This window comes from Solea solea, chromosome 1 (assembly GCF_958295425.1).
Source record: "Solea solea chromosome 1, fSolSol10.1, whole genome shotgun sequence".
In the NCBI taxonomy this organism is placed as follows: Eukaryota; Metazoa; Chordata; class Actinopteri; order Pleuronectiformes; family Soleidae; genus Solea; species Solea solea.
The window spans coordinates 18100763-18120764 of record NC_081134.1 but is presented as its reverse complement, the minus strand read 5'-3'; the positions used below and the strand labels follow the sequence as shown (position 1 = coordinate 18120764).

The 20002-nt window shown below is 36.6% G+C and overlaps 3 protein-coding genes across 3 annotated transcripts; all 3 read right to left on the bottom strand.

Annotated features, from left to right (window-relative positions):
- Window positions 1–211: 211 nt before the first annotated feature.
- Window positions 212–15003, bottom strand: ankrd45 (ankyrin repeat domain 45). The gene is made up of 4 exons (XM_058648699.1): window positions 13873–15003; window positions 1571–1738; window positions 1383–1468; window positions 212–724 (listed from the first exon to the last, which is right to left on the bottom strand). Exons 1-4 carry the CDS (start codon window positions 14129–14131, stop codon window positions 578–580), a joined length of 660 nt encoding a protein of 219 aa, XP_058504682.1. The 5' UTR covers window positions 14132–15003; the 3' UTR covers window positions 212–577.
- A 436-nt stretch (window positions 15004–15439) lies between these two features.
- On the bottom strand, window positions 15440–18900 carry tmem70 (transmembrane protein 70). Its single transcript, XM_058648652.1, has 3 exons — window positions 18649–18900; window positions 17528–17627; window positions 15440–16292 (listed from the first exon to the last, which is right to left on the bottom strand). The coding sequence occupies exons 1-3, from the start codon at window positions 18814–18816 to the stop codon at window positions 15847–15849; spliced, it is 714 nt and encodes a 237-aa protein (XP_058504635.1). The 5' UTR covers window positions 18817–18900; the 3' UTR covers window positions 15440–15846.
- Window positions 18901–19567: 667 nt separating this feature from the next.
- LOC131472805 (histone H3) lies at window positions 19568–19978 on the bottom strand. The gene has a single exon (XM_058650263.1). The coding sequence runs from the start codon at window positions 19976–19978 to the stop codon at window positions 19568–19570; it is 411 nt and encodes a 136-aa protein (XP_058506246.1).
- Between the last annotated feature and the right edge of the window lie 24 nt (window positions 19979–20002).

Below are 20002 nucleotides of genomic sequence, written 5' to 3'. Positions count from 1 at the left end.
ATAGTCATTGAGAATCTGTATCTCATTGTAATAAAAAATGATTAGATACGTTAGATTCACTCACTTTTATACAGGAACAAACCTGACCTTCAATAACTAGCACTTGTATGTTTTGTTTGTTTTTGTTTACCTTAAGTCTGAATGTGATTTCATTGAATTTGTAAAAACTTGAGAGACAAAGATACAATCAACACATTAATTTATTAAGGCATAATTATTAATTTCATAATAAAACTTGAGGTTTTTTTTTTACTGCAGCTCATTTATAAAAGCGTTGCTATGTGACCAGTGAATATCTTCACAATAGAGACCTGCAGAGAGAATCAGAATTTCAACTTCTTGCATAATTGAGCAGCTTTATTAATCTTCCATATATACAATAAGCAAAGAGAGAAAAAAAGGAATTAAAACTCTGTATTTATAACACAGTGCGTCCATCTTTGACCACATTCCTGTGTTTCAAAGCTTCACACCAGGATTAGCAAGCGGAGAAGCTCAGACACTGCAAAAATATAACTGAACTGGCCCTGAAATCTCCCTCTGTGCAGAGATAATAATAATAATAATAAGTCGTCACTCATGGTAAAGCTGCTGACAGCTTGTTGAGGATGGGCTGAAGAGTTTCCTTCATGTCTTCCCTCTGGGCCGTGAAGTCTGACACTGTCGGGCTCTTGATGCTCTGAATCCACTCTGACTTGATGCTGCACACTCGCATACACGTGTTCTAACATATGCAGATCAGACATAAAGCACACAATTTAGTGGGGTTTTTGAATTTGTCCAAGTCATGAACAATTACTGAACATTTTAAATGACACTGCAGAGCATTAAAAGGTGTAAAAGGTTTTAAAATTCAGCAACAAGTTGAAAGCTGCAGCTGAATATCCAAGTGTGCTGGAGAATCTTTGTAGCCTATAGTTAGCATCAAACTTTAAGGGCTGTTTCACCCTTTCTTTTTTTTTACTTGGTCAAATGAAGAATACACTTAAAATCCTTATGATGCTGCTGGATTTTATTTAATTTACATTCTATTACAGAGTTGGATTCAATTTATTTACTTTTTTCCAGATCTTCTAAAAGCAGTACAGGGCTTTTATTTTCTTTGAAGGAATTGACATTTTATTGCAGCGTGTATCTCAGATCCACTGTCAGATGATCAAATAACACATTTATCTCTGGAAATTTGACATTTGACATGGCTCTTGATTCACATACAACTATTCAAACAATTGATTATATGCTTACAACTTCAGCTAACTCCTTAACTTCCAATCAGGTGTTATTAAGGGGAAACTAACTTAACCTTTTATGGTAACATTAGCGATTAAAATTTCCGATATAGATGTAAAACATATTTAAACACATTTAAAGAGACACGTTACCTTGTCCTCCTTTGAGAGTTTCTTCTCTGAAACCGAAATTGTGTCCTTAATAAAGGAGACATACGACTCAAAGTCCTGTTTAGCATCTGTACAAACATAAATGCACACACAGGTTAGCAGTTCTGTGCGTTGTTTTACGAAGCATTGGTTGCTGAAAATAATGACGCCTCCCTCCCTCCCTTCCTCACCTGCCAGGATCAGACAGTCGATGCAGTCAGTCCTGGAGTGTCTCCTGGCCAGGTCCAATGGTCTCTCCCCTCTGAAGGTCCTGGACTCTGTGTCAGCGTTCAGTTCAAGCAGAGTCCTCACTGTGTCCAAGTGGCCCCAACAGGTAGCGAGGTGCAGCGATGAGTAACCTGCATGACAAAGAGAATCCAGATTATAGGCTGAATGATTTTGGACGACATACTATAGTATGGGGCCACACGGTGGCGTAGTGGTTAGCAAGAAGACCCGGGTTCGAGCCCCGGTTGGAACAAGGGCCCCGGTTGGAACAAGGGCCTTTCTGCATGGAGTTTGCATGTTCTCCCCGTGTGTGCGTGGGTTCTCTCCGGGTACTCCGGCTTCCTCCCACAGTCTAAAAACATGCAATGTGGGGATAGGTAAATTGGACACTCCAAATTGACCATAGGAGTGAGTAGTGTGAGAGTGAATGGTTGTTTGTCTCTATCTGTGTGTGGCCCTGCGATGGACTGGCGAACTGTCCAGGGTGTACCCCGCCTATCGCCCGATGTAGCTGAGATTGGCACAGCACCCCCCGCGACCCTCTGGCAGAGGATAAAGCGGTAGATGATGACTGACTGACTATAGTATGACTTTTTGGGTGATTTTGGACGACATACTATAGTATGACTTTTTTGACTGATTATGGACGAAACACCATAGTATGACATTTTGGACTGATTTTGGACGACATACTATAGTATGACTTTTTGGACTGATTTTGGACGGCATGCTATAGTATGACTTTTTTGGACAGATTCTGGACAACATGCTATAGCTATAGTATTTTGGACTGAATTTGGACGACATGCTATAGTGTGACTTTTTGGAATGATTTTGGACGACATACTATAGTATGACTTTTTTGGGTGATTTTGGACGACATACCATAGTATGACTTTTTTGACTGATTTTGGACGACATGCCATAGTATGACTTTTTGGACTGATTTTAGACGACATGCTATAGTATGACTTTTTGGACGACATACTATAGTATGACTTTTTGGACTGATTTTGGACAACATGCATTTGTATGACTTTTTGGACTGATTATGGACGACATACTATAGTATGACTTTTTGGACTGATTTTGGACGACATGCTATAGTATGACTTTTTGGACTGATTTTGGACGACATGCTTTAGTATGACTTTTTGGACGACATACTATAGTATGACTTTTTTGGGTGATTTTGGACGACATACTATAGTATGACTTTTTGGACTGATTTTAGACGACATGCTATAGTATGACTTTTTGGACGACATACTATAGTATGACTTTTTGGACTGATTTTGGACAACATGCAATTGTATGACTTTTTAGACTGATTATGTACGACATACTATAGTATGACTTTTTGGACTGATTTTGGACGACATGCTATAGTATGACTTTTTGGACTGATTTTGGACGACATGCTATAGTATGACTTTTTGGACGACATACTATAGTATGACTTTTTGGGTGATTTTGGACGACATACCATAGTATGACTTTTTGGACTGATTTTGGACGACATGCTATCGTATGACTTTTTGGACTGATTATGGACGACATACTATAGTATGACTTTTTGGACTGATTTTAGACAACATGCTATTGTATGACTTTTTGGACTGATTATGGATGACGTACTATCGTATGACTTTTTGGACTGATTTTGGACGACATGCTTTAGTATGACTTTTTGGACTGATTTTGGACGACATGCTATCGTATGACTTTTCGGACTGATTTTGGACGACATGCTATAGTATGACTTTTCGGACTGATTTTGGACGACATGCTATAGTATGACTTTTTGGACGACATACTTTAGTATTACTTTTTTGGGTGATTTTAGACGACATACCATAGTATGACTTTTTTGACTGATTTTGGACGACATACTATAGTATGACATAGTGGACTGATTTTGGACGACTTACAATAGTATGACATATTGGACTGATTTTGAAAGACATACTATAGTATGACTTTTTTGACTGATTATGGACGACATACTATAGTATGACATAGTGGACTGATTTTGGACGACTTACAATAGTATGACATATTGGACTGATTTTGGACGACATGCTGTAGTATGACTTTTTGGACTGATTTTGAAAGACATACTATGGTATGACTTTTTTTGACTGATTATGGACGGCATACTAAAGTAGGACTTTTTGGACTGATTATGGACGACATGCTATAGTATGTCTTTTTTGACTGATTATAAACAACATACTATAGTATGACTTTTTGGAGTGATTTTGGACGACATACTATAGTATGACTTTTTTGGGTGATTTAGGACGACATACTATTGTATGACTTTTTGGGTGATTTTGGAAGGCCTACTATAGTATGACTTTTTTGGGTGATTTTGGACGACATACTACAGCATGACTTTTTGGAATGATTATGGACGACATACTATAGTTTGACTTTTTGTACTGATTATGGACGACATACTATAGTATGACATAGTGGACTGATTTTGGACGACATACTATAGTATGACTTTTTTGACTGATTATAGACGGCATATTATAGTATGAATTTTTGGACTGATTTTGGACGAGATATTATTGTATGACTTTTTTGACTGATTTTGGACGACATACTATAATATGACTTTTTGGACTGATTTTGGACGACTTACTATAGTATGACTTTTTTGACTGATTATGGACGGCATACTATAGTAGGACTTTTTGGACTGATTATGGACGACATGCTATCGTATAACTTTTTTGCGTGAATTTGGAAGGCATACTATAGTTTGACCTTTTTGACTAATTTTGGATGACATGCTATAGTATGACTTTTTGACTGATTTTGGACGACATACTATAGTATGACTTTTTTGACTGATTTTGGACGACATATTATTGTATTACTTTTTTGACTGATTTTGGACGACATACTATAGTATGACTTTTTGGACTGATTTTGGACGACTTACTATAGTATGACATATTGGACTGATTTTGAAAGACATACTATGGTATGACTTTTTTTGACTGATTATGGACGGCATACTATAGTAGGACTTTTTGGACTGATTATGGACGACATGCTATAGTATGACTTTTTTGGGTGATTTTGGACGACATACTACAGCATGACTTTTTGGAATGATTATGGACGACATACTATAGTTTGACTTTTTGTACTGATTATGGACGACATACTATAGTATGACATAGTGGACTGATTTTGGACGACATACTATAGTATGACTTTTTTGACTGATTATAGACGGCATATTATAGTATGAATTTTTGGACTGATTTTGGACGAGATATTATTGTATGACTTTTTTGACTGATTTTGGACGACATACTATAATATGACTTTTTGGACTGATTTTGGACGACTTACTATAGTATGACTTTTTTGACTGATTATGGACGGCATACTATAGTAGGACTTTTTGGACTGATTATGGACGACATGCTATCGTATAACTTTTTTGCGTGAATTTGGAAGGCATACTATAGTTTGACCTTTTTGACTAATTTTGGATGACATGCTATAGTATGACTTTTTGACTGATTTTGGACGACATACTATAGTATGACTTTTTTGACTGATTTTGGACGACATATTATTGTATTACTTTTTTGACTGATTTTGGACGACATACTATAGTATGACTTTTTGGACTGATTTTGGACGACTTACTATAGTATGACATATTGGACTGATTTTGAAAGACATACTATGGTATGACTTTTTTTGACTGATTATGGACGGCATACTATAGTAGGACTTTTTGGACTGATTATGGACGACATGCTATAGTATGTCTTTTTTGACTGATTATAAACAACATACTATAGTATGACTTTTTGGAGTGACTTTGGACGACATACTATAGTATGACTTTTTTGGGTGATTTAGGACGACATACTTATTGTATGACTTTGTGGTTGATTTTGGAAGGCCTACTATAGTATGACTTTTTTGGGTGATTTTGGACGACATACCATAGTATGTCTTTTTTGACTGATTTTGGACGACATACTACAGCATGACTTTTTGGAATGATTATGGACGACATACTATAGTTTGACTTTTTGTACTGATTATAGACGGCATATTATAGTATGAATTTTTGGCCTGATTATGGACGACATGCTATAGTATGACTTTTTTGGGTGATTTTGGACAACATACTATAGTATGACTTTTTTGACTGATTATGGACGACATACCAAAATATGACTTTTTGGACTGATTTTGGACGACATACTATGCTTTGACTTTTTTGGACTGATTTTGGACGACATACTATGCTTTGACTTTTTTGGGTGAATTTGGAAGGCATACTATTGTATGACTTTTTTGGGTGATTTTGGAAGGCATACCATAGTATGACTTTTTTGACTGATTTTGGACGACATGCTATAGTATGACTTTTTGGACTGATTATGGACGACATACTATAGTATGACTTTTTGGACTGATTTTGGAAGACATGCTATAGTATGACTTTTTGGACTGATTTTGGACGACATACTATAGTATGACTTTTTTGACTGATTTTGGACGACTTACTATAGTATGACATATTGGACTGATTTTGAAGACATACTATAGTATGACTTTTTGGACTTATTATGGACGGCATACTATAGTAGGACATTTTGGACTGATTATGGACGACATGCTATAGTATGACTTTTTTGCCTGATTATGAACGACATACTATAGTATGACTTTTTGGAGTGATTTTGGACGACATACTATAGTATGACTTTTTTGGGTGATTTTGGACGACATACTATAGTATGACTTTTTTGACTGATTATAGACGGCATATTATAGTATGAATTTTTGGACTGATTTTGGACGAGATATTATTGTATGACTTTTTTGACTGATTTTGGACGACATACTATAATATGACTTTTTGGACTGATTTTGGACGACTTACTATAGTATGACTTTTTTGACTGATTATGGACGGCATACTATAGTAGGACTTTTTGGACTGATTATGGACGACATGCTATAGTATAACTTTTTTGCGTGAATTTGGAAGGCATACTATAGTTTGACCTTTTTGACTAATTTTGGACGACATGCTATAGTATGACTTTTTTGACTGATTTTGGACGACATATTATTGTATGACTTTTTTGACTGATTTTGGACGACATACTATAGTATGACTTTTTGGACTGATTTTGGACGACTTACTATAGTATGACATATTGGACTGATTTTGAAAGACATACTATGGTATGACTTTTTTTGACTGATTATGGACGGCATACTATAGTAGGACTTTTTGGACTGATTATGGACGACATGCTATAGTATGTCTTTTTTGACTGATTATAAACAACATACTATAGTATGACTTTTTTGGGTGATTTTGGACGACATACCATAGTATGTCTTTTTTGACTGATTTTGGACGACATACTACAGCATGACTTTTTGGAATGATTATGGACGACATACTATAGTTTGACTTTTTGTACTGATTATAGACGGCATATTATAGTATGAATTTTTGGCCTGATTATGGACGACATGCTATAGTATGACTTTTTTGGGTGATTTTGGACAACATACTATAGTATGACTTTTTTGACTGATTATGGACGACATACTAAAATATGACTTTTTGGACTGATTTTGGATGACATACTATGCTTTGACTTTTTTGGGTGAATTTGGAAGGCATACTATTGTATGACTTTTTTGGGTGATTTTGGAAGGCATACCATAGTATGACTTTTTTGACTGATTTTGGACGACATGCTATAGTATGACTTTTTGGACTGATTTTGGATGACATACTATAGTATGACTTTTTTGACTGATTTTGGACGACATACTATAGTATGACATATTGGACTGATTTTGAAGACATACTATAGTATGACTTTTTGGACTTATTATGGACGGCATACTATAGTAGGACATTTTGGACTGATTATGGACGACATGCTATAGTATGACTTTTTGGAGTGATTTTGGACGACATACTATAGTTTGACTTTTTTGGGTGATTTTGGACGACATACCATAGTATGTCTTTTTTGACTGATATTGGACTACATACTACAGCATGACTTTTTGGAATGATTATGGACGACATACTATAGTTTGACTTTTTGTAATTATTATGGACGACATACTACAGCATGACTTTTTGGACTGATTTTGGACGACATACTATAGTATGACTTTTTGACTGATTATAGACGGCATATTATAGTATGAATTTTTGGCCTGATTATGGACGACATGCTATAGTATGACTTTTTTGGGTGATTTTGGACAACATACTATAGTATGACTTTTTTGACTGATTATTTTCGACATACTAAAATATGACATTTTGGACTGATTTTGGACGACATACTATAGTATGACTTTTTTGGGTGAATTTGGACGACATTATGGACGGCATACTATAGTTTGACATATTGGACTGATTTTGGACAACATACTATATTATGACTTTTTTGACTGATTATGGACGGCATACTAGTTTGACATATTGGACTGATTTTGGACGAGATACTATAGTATGACTTTTTTGACTGATTATGAACAACATACTATAGTATGACTTTTGGGAGTGATTTTGGACGACATACTATTGTATGACTTTTTTGGGTGAATTTAGAAGGCATACTATTGTATGACTTTTTTGGGTGATTTTGGACGACATACTATTGTATGACTTTTTTGGGTGATTTCGGATGACATACTATAGCATGACTTTTTGACTGATTTTGGACGACATGCTATAGTATGACTTTTTTGGGTGATTTTGGACGACATACTATTGTATGACTTTTTTGGGTGATTTTGGACGACATGCTATTGTATGACTTTTTGGGTGATTTTGGACGACATTCTACAGTATGACTTTTTGGACTGATTATGGACGACATGCTATAGTATAACTTTTTTGGGTGAATTTGGAAGGCATACTATAGTTTGACTTTTTTGGGAGATTTTGGAAGGCATACTACAGTATGACCTTTTTGACTAATTTTGGACAACATGTTATAGTATGACTTTTTAGACTGATTTTGGACGACATACTATAGTATAACTTTTTTTGACTGATTTTGGACGACATGCTATAGTATGACTTTTTGGGACTGATTTTGGACGACATGCTATAGTATGACTTTTTTGACTGATTATGGACGGCATACTATAGTTTGACATATTGGACTGATTTTGGACAACATACTATATTATGACTTTTTTGACTGATTATGGACGGCATACTAGTTTGACATATTGGACTGATTTTGGACGAGATACTATAGTATGACTTTTTTGACTGATTATGAACAACATACTATAGTATGACTTTTGGGAGTGATTTTGGACGACATACTATTGTATGACTTTTTTGGGTGAATTTAGAAGGCATACTATTGTATGACTTTTTTGGGTGATTTTGGACGACATACTATTGTATGACTTTTTTGGGTGATTTCGGATGACATACTATAGCATGACTTTTTGACTGATTTTGGACGACATGCTATAGTATGACTTTTTTGGGTGATTTTGGACGACATACTATTGTATGACTTTTTTGGGTGATTTTGGACGACATGCTATTGTATGACTTTTTGGGTGATTTTGGACGACATTCTACAGTATGACTTTTTGGACTGATTATGGACGACATGCTATAGTATAACTTTTTTGGGTGAATTTGGAAGGCATACTATAGTTTGACTTTTTTGGGAGATTTTGGAAGGCATACTACAGTATGACCTTTTTGACTAATTTTGGACAACATGTTATAGTATGACTTTTTAGACTGATTTTGGACGACATACTATAGTATAACTTTTTTTGACTGATTTTGGACGACATGCTATAGTATGACTTTTTGGGACTGATTTTGGACGACATGCTATAGTATGACTTTTTTGACTGATTATGGACGGCATACTATAGTTTGACATATTGGACTGATTTTGGACAACATACTATATTATGACTTTTTTGACTGATTATGGACGGCATACTAGTTTGACATATTGGACTGATTTTGGACGAGATACTATAGTATGACTTTTTTGACTGATTATGAACAACATACTATAGTATGACTTTTGGGAGTGATTTTGGACGACATACTATTGTATGACTTTTTTGGGTGAATTTAGAAGGCATACTATTGTATGACTTTTTTGGGTGATTTTGGACGACATACTATTGTATGACTTTTTTGGGTGAATTTGGACGACATTATGGACGGCATACTATAGTTTGACATATTGGACTGATTTTGGACAACATACTATATTATGACTTTTTTGACTGATTATGGACGGCATACTAGTTTGACATATTGGACTGATTTTGGACGAGATACTATAGTATGACTTTTTTGACTGATTATGAACAACATACTATAGTATGACTTTTGGGAGTGATTTTGGACGACATACTATTGTATGACTTTTTTGGGTGAATTTAGAAGGCATACTATTGTATGACTTTTTTGGGTGATTTTGGACGACATACTATTGTATGACTTTTTTGGGTGATTTCGGATGACATACTATAGCATGACTTTTTGACTGATTTTGGACGACATGCTATAGTATGACTTTTTTGGGTGATTTTGGACGACATACTATTGTATGACTTTTTTGGGTGATTTTGGACGACATGCTATTGTATGACTTTTTGGGTGATTTTGGACGACATTCTACAGTATGACTTTTTGGACTGATTATGGACGACATGCTATAGTATAACTTTTTTGGGTGAATTTGGAAGGCATACTATAGTTTGACTTTTTTGGGAGATTTTGGAAGGCATACTACAGTATGACCTTTTTGACTAATTTTGGACAACATGTTATAGTATGACTTTTTAGACTGATTTTGGACGACATACTATAGTATAACTTTTTTTGACTGATTTTGGACGACATGCTATAGTATGACTTTTTGGGACTGATTTTGGACGACATGCTATAGTATGACTTTTTTGACTGATTATGGACGGCATACTATAGTTTGACATATTGGACTGATTTTGGACAACATACTATATTATGACTTTTTTGACTGATTATGGACGGCATACTAGTTTGACATATTGGACTGATTTTGGACGAGATACTATAGTATGACTTTTTTGACTGATTATGAACAACATACTATAGTATGACTTTTGGGAGTGATTTTGGACGACATACTATTGTATGACTTTTTTGGGTGAATTTAGAAGGCATACTATTGTATGACTTTTTTGGGTGATTTTGGACGACATACTATTGTATGACTTTTTTGGGTGAATTTGGACGACATTATGGACGGCATACTATAGTTTGACATATTGGACTGATTTTGGACAACATACTATATTATGACTTTTTTGACTGATTATGGACGGCATACTAGTTTGACATATTGGACTGATTTTGGACGAGATACTATAGTATGACTTTTTTGACTGATTATGAACAACATACTATAGTATGACTTTTGGGAGTGATTTTGGACGACATACTATTGTATGACTTTTTTGGGTGAATTTAGAAGGCATACTATTGTATGACTTTTTTGGGTGATTTTGGACGACATACTATTGTATGACTTTTTTGGGTGAATTTGGACGACATTATGGACGGCATACTATAGTTTGACATATTGGACTGATTTTGGACAACATACTATATTATGACTTTTTTGACTGATTATGGACGGCATACTAGTTTGACATATTGGACTGATTTTGGACGAGATACTATAGTATGACTTTTTTGACTGATTATGAACAACATACTATAGTATGACTTTTGGGAGTGATTTTGGACGACATACTATTGTATGACTTTTTTGGGTGAATTTAGAAGGCATACTATTGTATGACTTTTTTGGGTGATTTTGGACGACATACTATTGTATGACTTTTTTGGGTGATTTCGGATGACATACTATAGCATGACTTTTTGACTGATTTTGGACGACATGCTATAGTATGACTTTTTTGGGTGATTTTGGACGACATACTATTGTATGACTTTTTTGGGTGATTTTGGACGACATGCTATTGTATGACTTTTTGGGTGATTTTGGACGACATTCTACAGTATGACTTTTTGGACTGATTATGGACGACATGCTATAGTATAACTTTTTTGGGTGAATTTGGAAGGCATACTATAGTTTGACTTTTTTGGGAGATTTTGGAAGGCATACTACAGTATGACCTTTTTGACTAATTTTGGACAACATGTTATAGTATGACTTTTTAGACTGATTTTGGACGACATACTATAGTATAACTTTTTTTGACTGATTTTGGACGACATGCTATAGTATGACTTTTTGGGACTGATTTTGGACGACATGCTATAGTATGACTTTTTTGACTGATTATGGACGGCATACTATAGTTTGACATATTGGACTGATTTTGGACAACATACTATATTATGACTTTTTTGACTGATTATGGACGGCATACTAGTTTGACATATTGGACTGATTTTGGACGAGATACTATAGTATGACTTTTTTGACTGATTATGAACAACATACTATAGTATGACTTTTGGGAGTGATTTTGGACGACATACTATTGTATGACTTTTTTGGGTGAATTTAGAAGGCATACTATTGTATGACTTTTTTGGGTGATTTTGGACGACATACTATTGTATGACTTTTTTGGGTGAATTTGGACGACATTATGGACGGCATACTATAGTTTGACATATTGGACTGATTTTGGACAACATACTATATTATGACTTTTTTGACTGATTATGGACGGCATACTAGTTTGACATATTGGACTGATTTTGGACGAGATACTATAGTATGACTTTTTTGACTGATTATGAACAACATACTATAGTATGACTTTTGGGAGTGATTTTGGACGACATACTATTGTATGACTTTTTTGGGTGAATTTAGAAGGCATACTATTGTATGACTTTTTTGGGTGATTTTGGACGACATACTATTGTATGACTTTTTTGGGTGATTTCGGATGACATACTATAGCATGACTTTTTGACTGATTTTGGACGACATGCTATAGTATGACTTTTTGGACGACAAACTATAGTATGACTTTTTGGACTGATTTTGGACGACATGCTATTGTATGACTTTGTTGGGTTATTTTGGAAGACCGACTATAGTATGACTTTTTTGGGTGATTTTCGACATACCAAAATAACCCAAAAAAGTCATGCTATAGTACGTCATCTAAGATGCACTCAAAAAAGTCACACTATTGCATGTCGTCCAAAATCACTAAAAAAAGTCATACAATAGCACATCGTCCAAAATCAGTCCAAAAAGTCATACTATAGTATGCCATCCGAAATCACGCAAAAAAGTCATACAATAGCATGTCGTCCAAAATCAGTCCAAAAAGTCATACTATAGTACGTCGTCCATAATCAGTCAAAAAAGTCATACAATAGCAGGTCGTCCAAAATCAGTCAAAAAAGTCATACTATGGTATGTCGTCCAAAATCAGTCAAAAAGTTATACCAATTTGGGTCATCAAAAATTCAAATTTAAACAAAAAAGTCATATTTAAAGTCATACTGTATGTCGTACAGTATGAACGACATACCATATCATACATCATCATACATACAAAACTGTATGTATGTCGTCCAAAATCATCCAAAAAAGTCATACTATGGTATGTCGTCCAAAATCAGTCAAAAAAGTCATACTATGGTGTCGTCCAAAATCAGTCAAAAAAGTCATACTATGGTGTGTCGTCCAAAATTCACACAAAAGTCATATTAAAAGTCATACTATAGTATGTCGTCCAAAATCATCCAAAAAAGTCATAATATAGTAGGCCTTCCAAAATCACCCAAAAAGTCATACAATAGTATGTCGTCCAAAAAGTCATACTATAGCATGTCGTCTAAAATCAGTCAAAAAAGTCATACTATAGTATGTCGTCCAAAATCAGTCAAAAAAGTCATACTATGGTATGTCGTTCAAAATCAGTCAAAAAGTCATACTATAGTATGTCGTCCAAAATCAAAATTAAAGCTACGTTTGACCTTTTTTTTTATCTTCTGGCGGAAATGGGCTTCCAAAATTTTATGAAAATATTGACACAAATTTAATTTCATGCTGTGCACAATTCCCTCAGAATCATCGCCATGTCATTTACTTTGCTTTATTATTGGCGCTCATAAAAGGCCCCAAAATCAAATATAGATTAGAGCCCCATGAAGGCTTGGTCCGGCCCTGCATGGATGGACCCTCCTCACCTCTGACGGTCTGCTCGTTCACCTGAGCTCCGTGTCTGACGAGCTCTCGGACGATGGCGCTTCTTCCCAACATGGAGGCCGTTAACAGAGCATTTCTGCCCAGTTCGTCCTTCTTGTCAAACGCGTTGTTCTCCTGCGGCTCGAATTTACTCTCAAAACACTTGGATAAACCCCACAAGTCTGCGCTCAACACGCGATTAAACACGTCCTCCTGCAACGACGTCATTTTGTGTTCGCTGTCGGAGTTTGGTGTTGTCATGGTGACGGCGTCTCACGATGTCTCGTGCATTAGCGGAAGTCTCCTCCATTTTTGCACTGGAGTGTCGATCATTCCGTTGTAACAGTAGGAACAAAACATCAAAGCTTTAGAAGTTGCTGGTGTAAATTTTACTTTTAGCATCAAAGACACAGGAGGTGATTCTGTACATGATAAACATATTATTATAGCTAATTCAGCATCGTTTTCAGATCAATCTGACCAAATATCTCATGAAGAATAAAGTAGTCATATGAGAATACATTCACAATATTACGAGAATAAAGTCATAATATTGTGAGAATAAAGTCGTAACATTGTGAGAATGAAGTCATAATATTATGAGAATCAGTAGCGTGCACAGGTAGAAACTAGGCGGTGCTATAGCACCTGCCGTTGCCCTCTGGACCAAGCAAGTGGCCTTTTGAAAGTTTGTTGTTATTTTAAACAGTGTATGTGGCCCATGCTGACATGATCATCTATAAATTCTCGATGATTAAAAGCGTGTGACAATATTGTCACAGTGAGCATTGCCAAGAGTGGCAATGCTCACTCTTCACTGACTCATGACACTGACAGTTCTGACACCTTTAGTTCTTAACATGTTGACATAAATAAATATTTAATTACATTGAACATGTGCCACAGTGCCTGTAATGTTTTTTTATAATCTCTCACTGCTATAATAAAACAGCTGATAGTTCCACATGCCACACAGTGCCCTTATTTTTCACTGAGCACCTGCCCCCCAAAATGTCTGTGCATGCCACTGAAGTCGTAATATTGTGAGAATAGGGTCGTAAACTTACGAGAATTAAGTCGTAACATTGCAATAATAAAGTCATAACATTATGAAAAAAAGTAACATTATGAGAATAAAGTCGTAACTTTACGAGAATAAAGTCGTAACTTTACGAGAATTAAGTCGTAATATTGTGAGACGAAAGTCGTAACATTACGAGAATAAAGTCGTAATATTGTGAGAATAAAGTCGTAATATTGTGAGAATAAAGTCGTAACATTACGAGAATGAAGTCGTAATATTATGAGAATAAAGTCGTAGTATTAAAAAAAGACCCAAAAAAAAAATAGAACGTTCTTTCTCCTTTCATCAAATTTACTCAGGCATAGTAACAGACACAATATTGCCATCATGGGTAATAGATATTCGAGGTCCCTCGATGTCCTTAGACACCAAGAAGATGCATATGGTCAGGGCTTAACAATGAGAGGGGAAATTAGCTTTGAACAAATATATTGTCATATTATTATGTTGCTGTGATGTCAAATAAAAACACAGAAGAGCAGACACTTGGCTCTACACAAGATTTATTGGTAGAATCATTGTATTAATACAATGATTCAAGTGTATTTTAATTTTTTTCATAGACTGAATATTGTGTCCCCGTTTCTCCTCAACCTTCTCCTCAATCTTGAGCTTCAGTACTTGAACGTGTCTCTTTCTTGTTCACAACCATGTTTTCATGTCTTACTTTTGTAAATCAATCAACGCACGGCTGCTTTTAGTGAAATGCATGTTAAATAGCTCTGTATTCTCATACACATCAGGTTTTGATGATTAAATAATAACTTGTTTTCACCTATATTTCACTTTTCTTTTCTTTTTTTAAATTTAATTGAAGTGAGAAACTGTAAGAGTTGTCAAATCTCCAGTGGTTGACATGCTGAGTGTCTATAGTGATTGTGAAGTTTGTCTCTCAGCTCTTATCAGGTCTGTCCACATCGTCTAAGTCAAAGCTAAAGGGCTTATCGTAGCCCATCAGGTGATTATAGTCATGTGGGATGGCGAAAAGGTCCGGGTTTACCATCAGACCCTTGGTGCCTGCGTACAAAGTGGTGAACATCTGGCTGACAGCAGGGATCTTGACCTGGCTCTGATGGAACGTGTTCCTTTTTTCTGTGAGGAAGACGCTGAAGGTGATGGCGGTGTAAGTGTCTTTGTCGGGGTTGTGGTACAGACGCATCACGTAGCCGTGGGTCATGAGGTGTAAGAAGACAGGGGTGACGAAGGTGAAGAAGCCGATGGCGCAGCCAAACGCGACCTGCAAGGCAAAGTTATCAGTTCCCACTAGCTTTTTCGAGACCAGGTAGGGCATGAGGAAGAGGCTGGTGCAGCTGGTACTGTAGGAGAACATCCTCACCCCTGAAGGAAAGAGAAGTATAAGAGAATAATAAGATTATTTCACATCGGACATGTGTATTCACTTTCACATCAACACCAACTCTCAGTTTAGAGTGTCCAATTAACTAGGGGTGGGGGAAACATGGACATGGCCGATTCTGAATCAAATCAAATCCAATCATTTAAATGTTAAATAACGTAATATAGACAGTACGATAAGGCGGACACTCTGAAGCACAGCGTTCCGTCACCCGGACACTTTATGGGGAGCACATAACCATGAAGCATGGAGCTGAGATACAGCGGCAATCACGAAACTCAACAATAAAAACAAAACAGAAGTCACGGTCTCACAGGTGAAGGCAGGTAGGATAGTACGTCACTATAACTGCGCACTAATGTCACATGTGCTCCAAACAAGAGCCACACGGCTGCTAATGCTGTAAAAGAGCAAAAGCTTGTTTAATTTGACATTTTGTCTTAAATATGTGAATTTGTGATTCAACTTCCTTATTACTTCCTTATAATGCACTTTCCAGTTGACACATTTCATTTAGTTTAACAAATGATAATGGAAAGGAGTTCAGCTCTTGTTTCTCATTACACTGCACTAAGCGATCAAAGACGAGTCACTCACCCTGTGGTATAGTGAAAACAAGGGGGTGTTCACGCTGTTACCTGTGAAACACGGGTGCTCTGAAAACACCCCCATTAGCACTTGGTACTTTCCTCCTGATGAAATTAACCACAGACTGTAGGAAATTAACATGACAAAAAAATTGAATATTGTTATGTTGAAGGTAAAATGTATGTAACCCATTGGTTAATAATAAATGGGTCAGTTTTTCCTCATACCTACTGTTGCTGACGATTGTTTTCCATTAAGTAATATCACTTGATTAAGCGTATAACTTGCCACACTACAAAATAAGTAATTAAAGTATGAATGATTCGTGCTGATATCTTATCGGATCGAAATCGGTATCGGCCAATACTCAAGGCTGCATTATCGGTATCTTATCAGAAGTGAAAAGTTGTATTGGGACATCCCTAATTCATAATCGTTTCATAATCGAATCAAGGCCCCTGAAACATAATTGAATCGTGAGGTACCTACAGATTCCCACCCCTACAATTAACAACTGCATGTTTTTGGACTGTGGGAGGAAACCGGAGCAGTGGGAGAGAGAACTCACTGAGATTTTTAGATTATGAGATGTCTTTCTTTCATATACAACCAGGTGAAAGCACCTCACCTCGGATAGCATTGGTCAGACCACCAGTGTAAATGAGATGTCCGTCTTCAGAGTGGGTCGACGTAGAGGTGAAACGTGTAGATGGACGGTAAGACTGCAGCTACACAGAAACAAAAGAAATGCACAAGATAAAAAGGATTATTTTTATGTTCGATGTGAAGTTTTCATTGTGATAAATGAAAATAATGTCATATTTTGGTCTAAAATCAAAACTACTTCAACTATGACCCCATGCTCCAAAAAAGATACATTATTTTCAACAAATTGAGTGAACTGTTCTACATAAAAGTTTAACTAATCACGACATGAACACTATCTTCTTTCATTTCCAAATGTTGAATTTTTAATTCTTTAAGACAGAATCATTTGGTTTATAGACAAAACAAGATCATCTGCATTTCCAGGTTTGATAAACACTGATCAGACTGAATAATCAATTCAAAGAAACGTTAGTTACAGCCCGAAACATAATTTACAAACAGCTAATGAGGGTCTTGACGATTTCTTAAAGAGCTGCGACTAACAATTATTTTCATAAAAGATTAATCTTGTTTTGTCCACAAACCAAAATTATTCAGTTTTCATGATTTCTTAGTTATATGCAGCAAAGACACCAGAAAATATTCACATTTAAGAAGCTGAAAAATCACAGAAACGGGTTTTAATTATCTAGAAAACTCCAACTGAATAATTGATTAAGTGATTTCTTATGTGTATTATTAAATGTTGTAAATATTATTTTGTCAGCCAATAAGTTGAAAAGCAATCAAGGCAAGAGTCAAGTATCTGTCTCTTTAAATATCATTGCACTGTTTCTGTTTACATTTTTGTTGCATAATTATTTTGTTGATGAAAATAACATTATGTGTTAAAAAAAGACAATCATCTTTCAATAAAAAGGTAAACAATTAAGTTCCAGATGCTCAGTTGAGAGTCTCACTGATCATCACTGCAGACATGAGCAGTCAATTCAAGAGTGATCCTAGCGGCTACAGCTAACTGAGCTAATCTAAACTATTTTTGTAAGCACCAGTCGTGAGAAAGTGTTTCGTGGAGAATTCACTCGGTGACTGCGCTATGACTCTGTGAAGAACGTGTCGTGTCAGTTTCAGGTGACAAACCTTGCTGTTGCTGTTTAAGCTGACGAACGAGCTCCTGGAAGCATGTAGCTGTCCACGGCTAACTCCTCCAACAAAAAACCCGGGACACACCGCCGTGGCATGGATGTAACGGAACGAGCTGGAAACGATACGGGGTCGTAACCTGCACAAGACGGTGACAGAAAACATGTTTCAAACCTTCAGGGACTCTTCAGACTCCTACTGACTTTGAAAGTCCACAGACAGCTACAAAGACAAACAGACCGGAAGCGGGGTTTTAGTGGCGGAACCAAACCATGTTTAAACGCCGCCACCTCGTGGATTGGAGTGGAGTGGGAAAGTCATGTTATTTTAAATTATTTTAAACTCAATCTCCCATTTATTTGTGATTTGTAGTCCCGAGTTAAATCCGACACCACTGCAGAATAAATACTTGGGATATAAAATGGAAACATACGACCGAGTATGGGGGCCAAACTGAAGAAATAGATAAATAAAATCATAGTGAAATTAAAGTCATAATATTCATGTGTCTCTCAGTTTGGTTCTAATACTCCGTCGTAGAAACCACTGTTGTATAAATGATGGGGAAAATATTAAGTAATCATTTTTATTTATTGCTTACAGACACAGCTACATTATATTAACACAGTGCATGGGGTCGCAGTGTATTTAAATATGAAATAAACACAGTCTCACGTTCTATGAGAACTGTACTGTAACAGTGGGTGTGTTGGTGATCATATGACAGCTTTGATCTTCAAGATACTGTAATCAAAAAATGTTTATTCTTAGTAGAAGAAAATATGTAATGGTTGGGACTTGTATCCATTATCAAATATGCTGAGGCAGCAGAGGACTGTTGTCTAGAGTTTCGAGTGAGGTGGCTCTTAAAAGAGCCGTTGAGGTGGAGGTTAGTGGAGCAGCAGCGGGACAGAGTTTAAGCTCTCTCTCCACGGATGCGGCGGGCCAGCTGGATGTCCTTGGGCATGATGGTGACTCTCTTGGCGTGGATGGCGCACAGGTTGGTGTCCTCGAAGAGGCCGACCAGGTAAGCCTCGCTGGACTCCTGCAGAGCCATGACAGCGGAGCTCTGGAAGCGCAGGTCGGTCTTAAAGTCCTGAGCGATCTCTCTCACCAGGCGCTGGAAGGGCAGCTTGCGGATCAGCAGCTCCGTGGACTTCTGGTAGCGACGGATCTCTCTCAGAGCCACGGTACCGGGCCTGTAACGGTGAGGCTTCTTCACGCCGCCGGTGGCAGGCGCGCTCTTACGCGCAGCCTTGGTGGCCAGCTGCTTCCTGGGAGCTTTACCTCCGGTAGATTTACGGGCGGTTTGCTTGGTTCTTGCCATGTTTCTGCTTGTTGCTTTCAACAG

Excerpts from the sequence above, each read along its gene's own strand:
- LOC131472805 (XM_058650263.1), bottom strand. The coding sequence starts at position 19,978 with ATGGCAAGAACCAAGCAAACCGCCCGTAAATCTACCGGAGGTAAAGCT.
- ankrd45 (XM_058648699.1), bottom strand. The coding sequence starts at position 14,131 with ATGACAACACCAAACTCCGACAGCGAACACAAAATGACGTCGTTGCAG. Across the intron at positions 1,469-1,570 it reads CGACTGTCTGATCCTGGCAG|ATGCTAAACAGGACTTTGAG; the intron begins GTGAGGAAGGGA and ends ATGTTTGTACAG. Across the intron at positions 725-1,382 it reads AACTCTCAAAGGAGGACAAG|AACACGTGTATGCGAGTGTG; the intron begins GTAACGTGTCTC and ends TGCATATGTTAG.
- tmem70 (XM_058648652.1), bottom strand. The coding sequence starts at position 18,816 with ATGTTTTCTGTCACCGTCTTGTGCAGGTTACGACCCCGTATCGTTTCC. Across the intron at positions 17,628-18,648 it reads GCTTAAACAGCAACAGCAAG|CTGCAGTCTTACCGTCCATC; the intron begins GTTTGTCACCTG and ends GTTTCTGTGTAG. Across the intron at positions 16,293-17,527 it reads TCTGACCAATGCTATCCGAG|GGGTGAGGATGTTCTCCTAC; the intron begins GTGAGGTGCTTT and ends TCTTTCCTTCAG.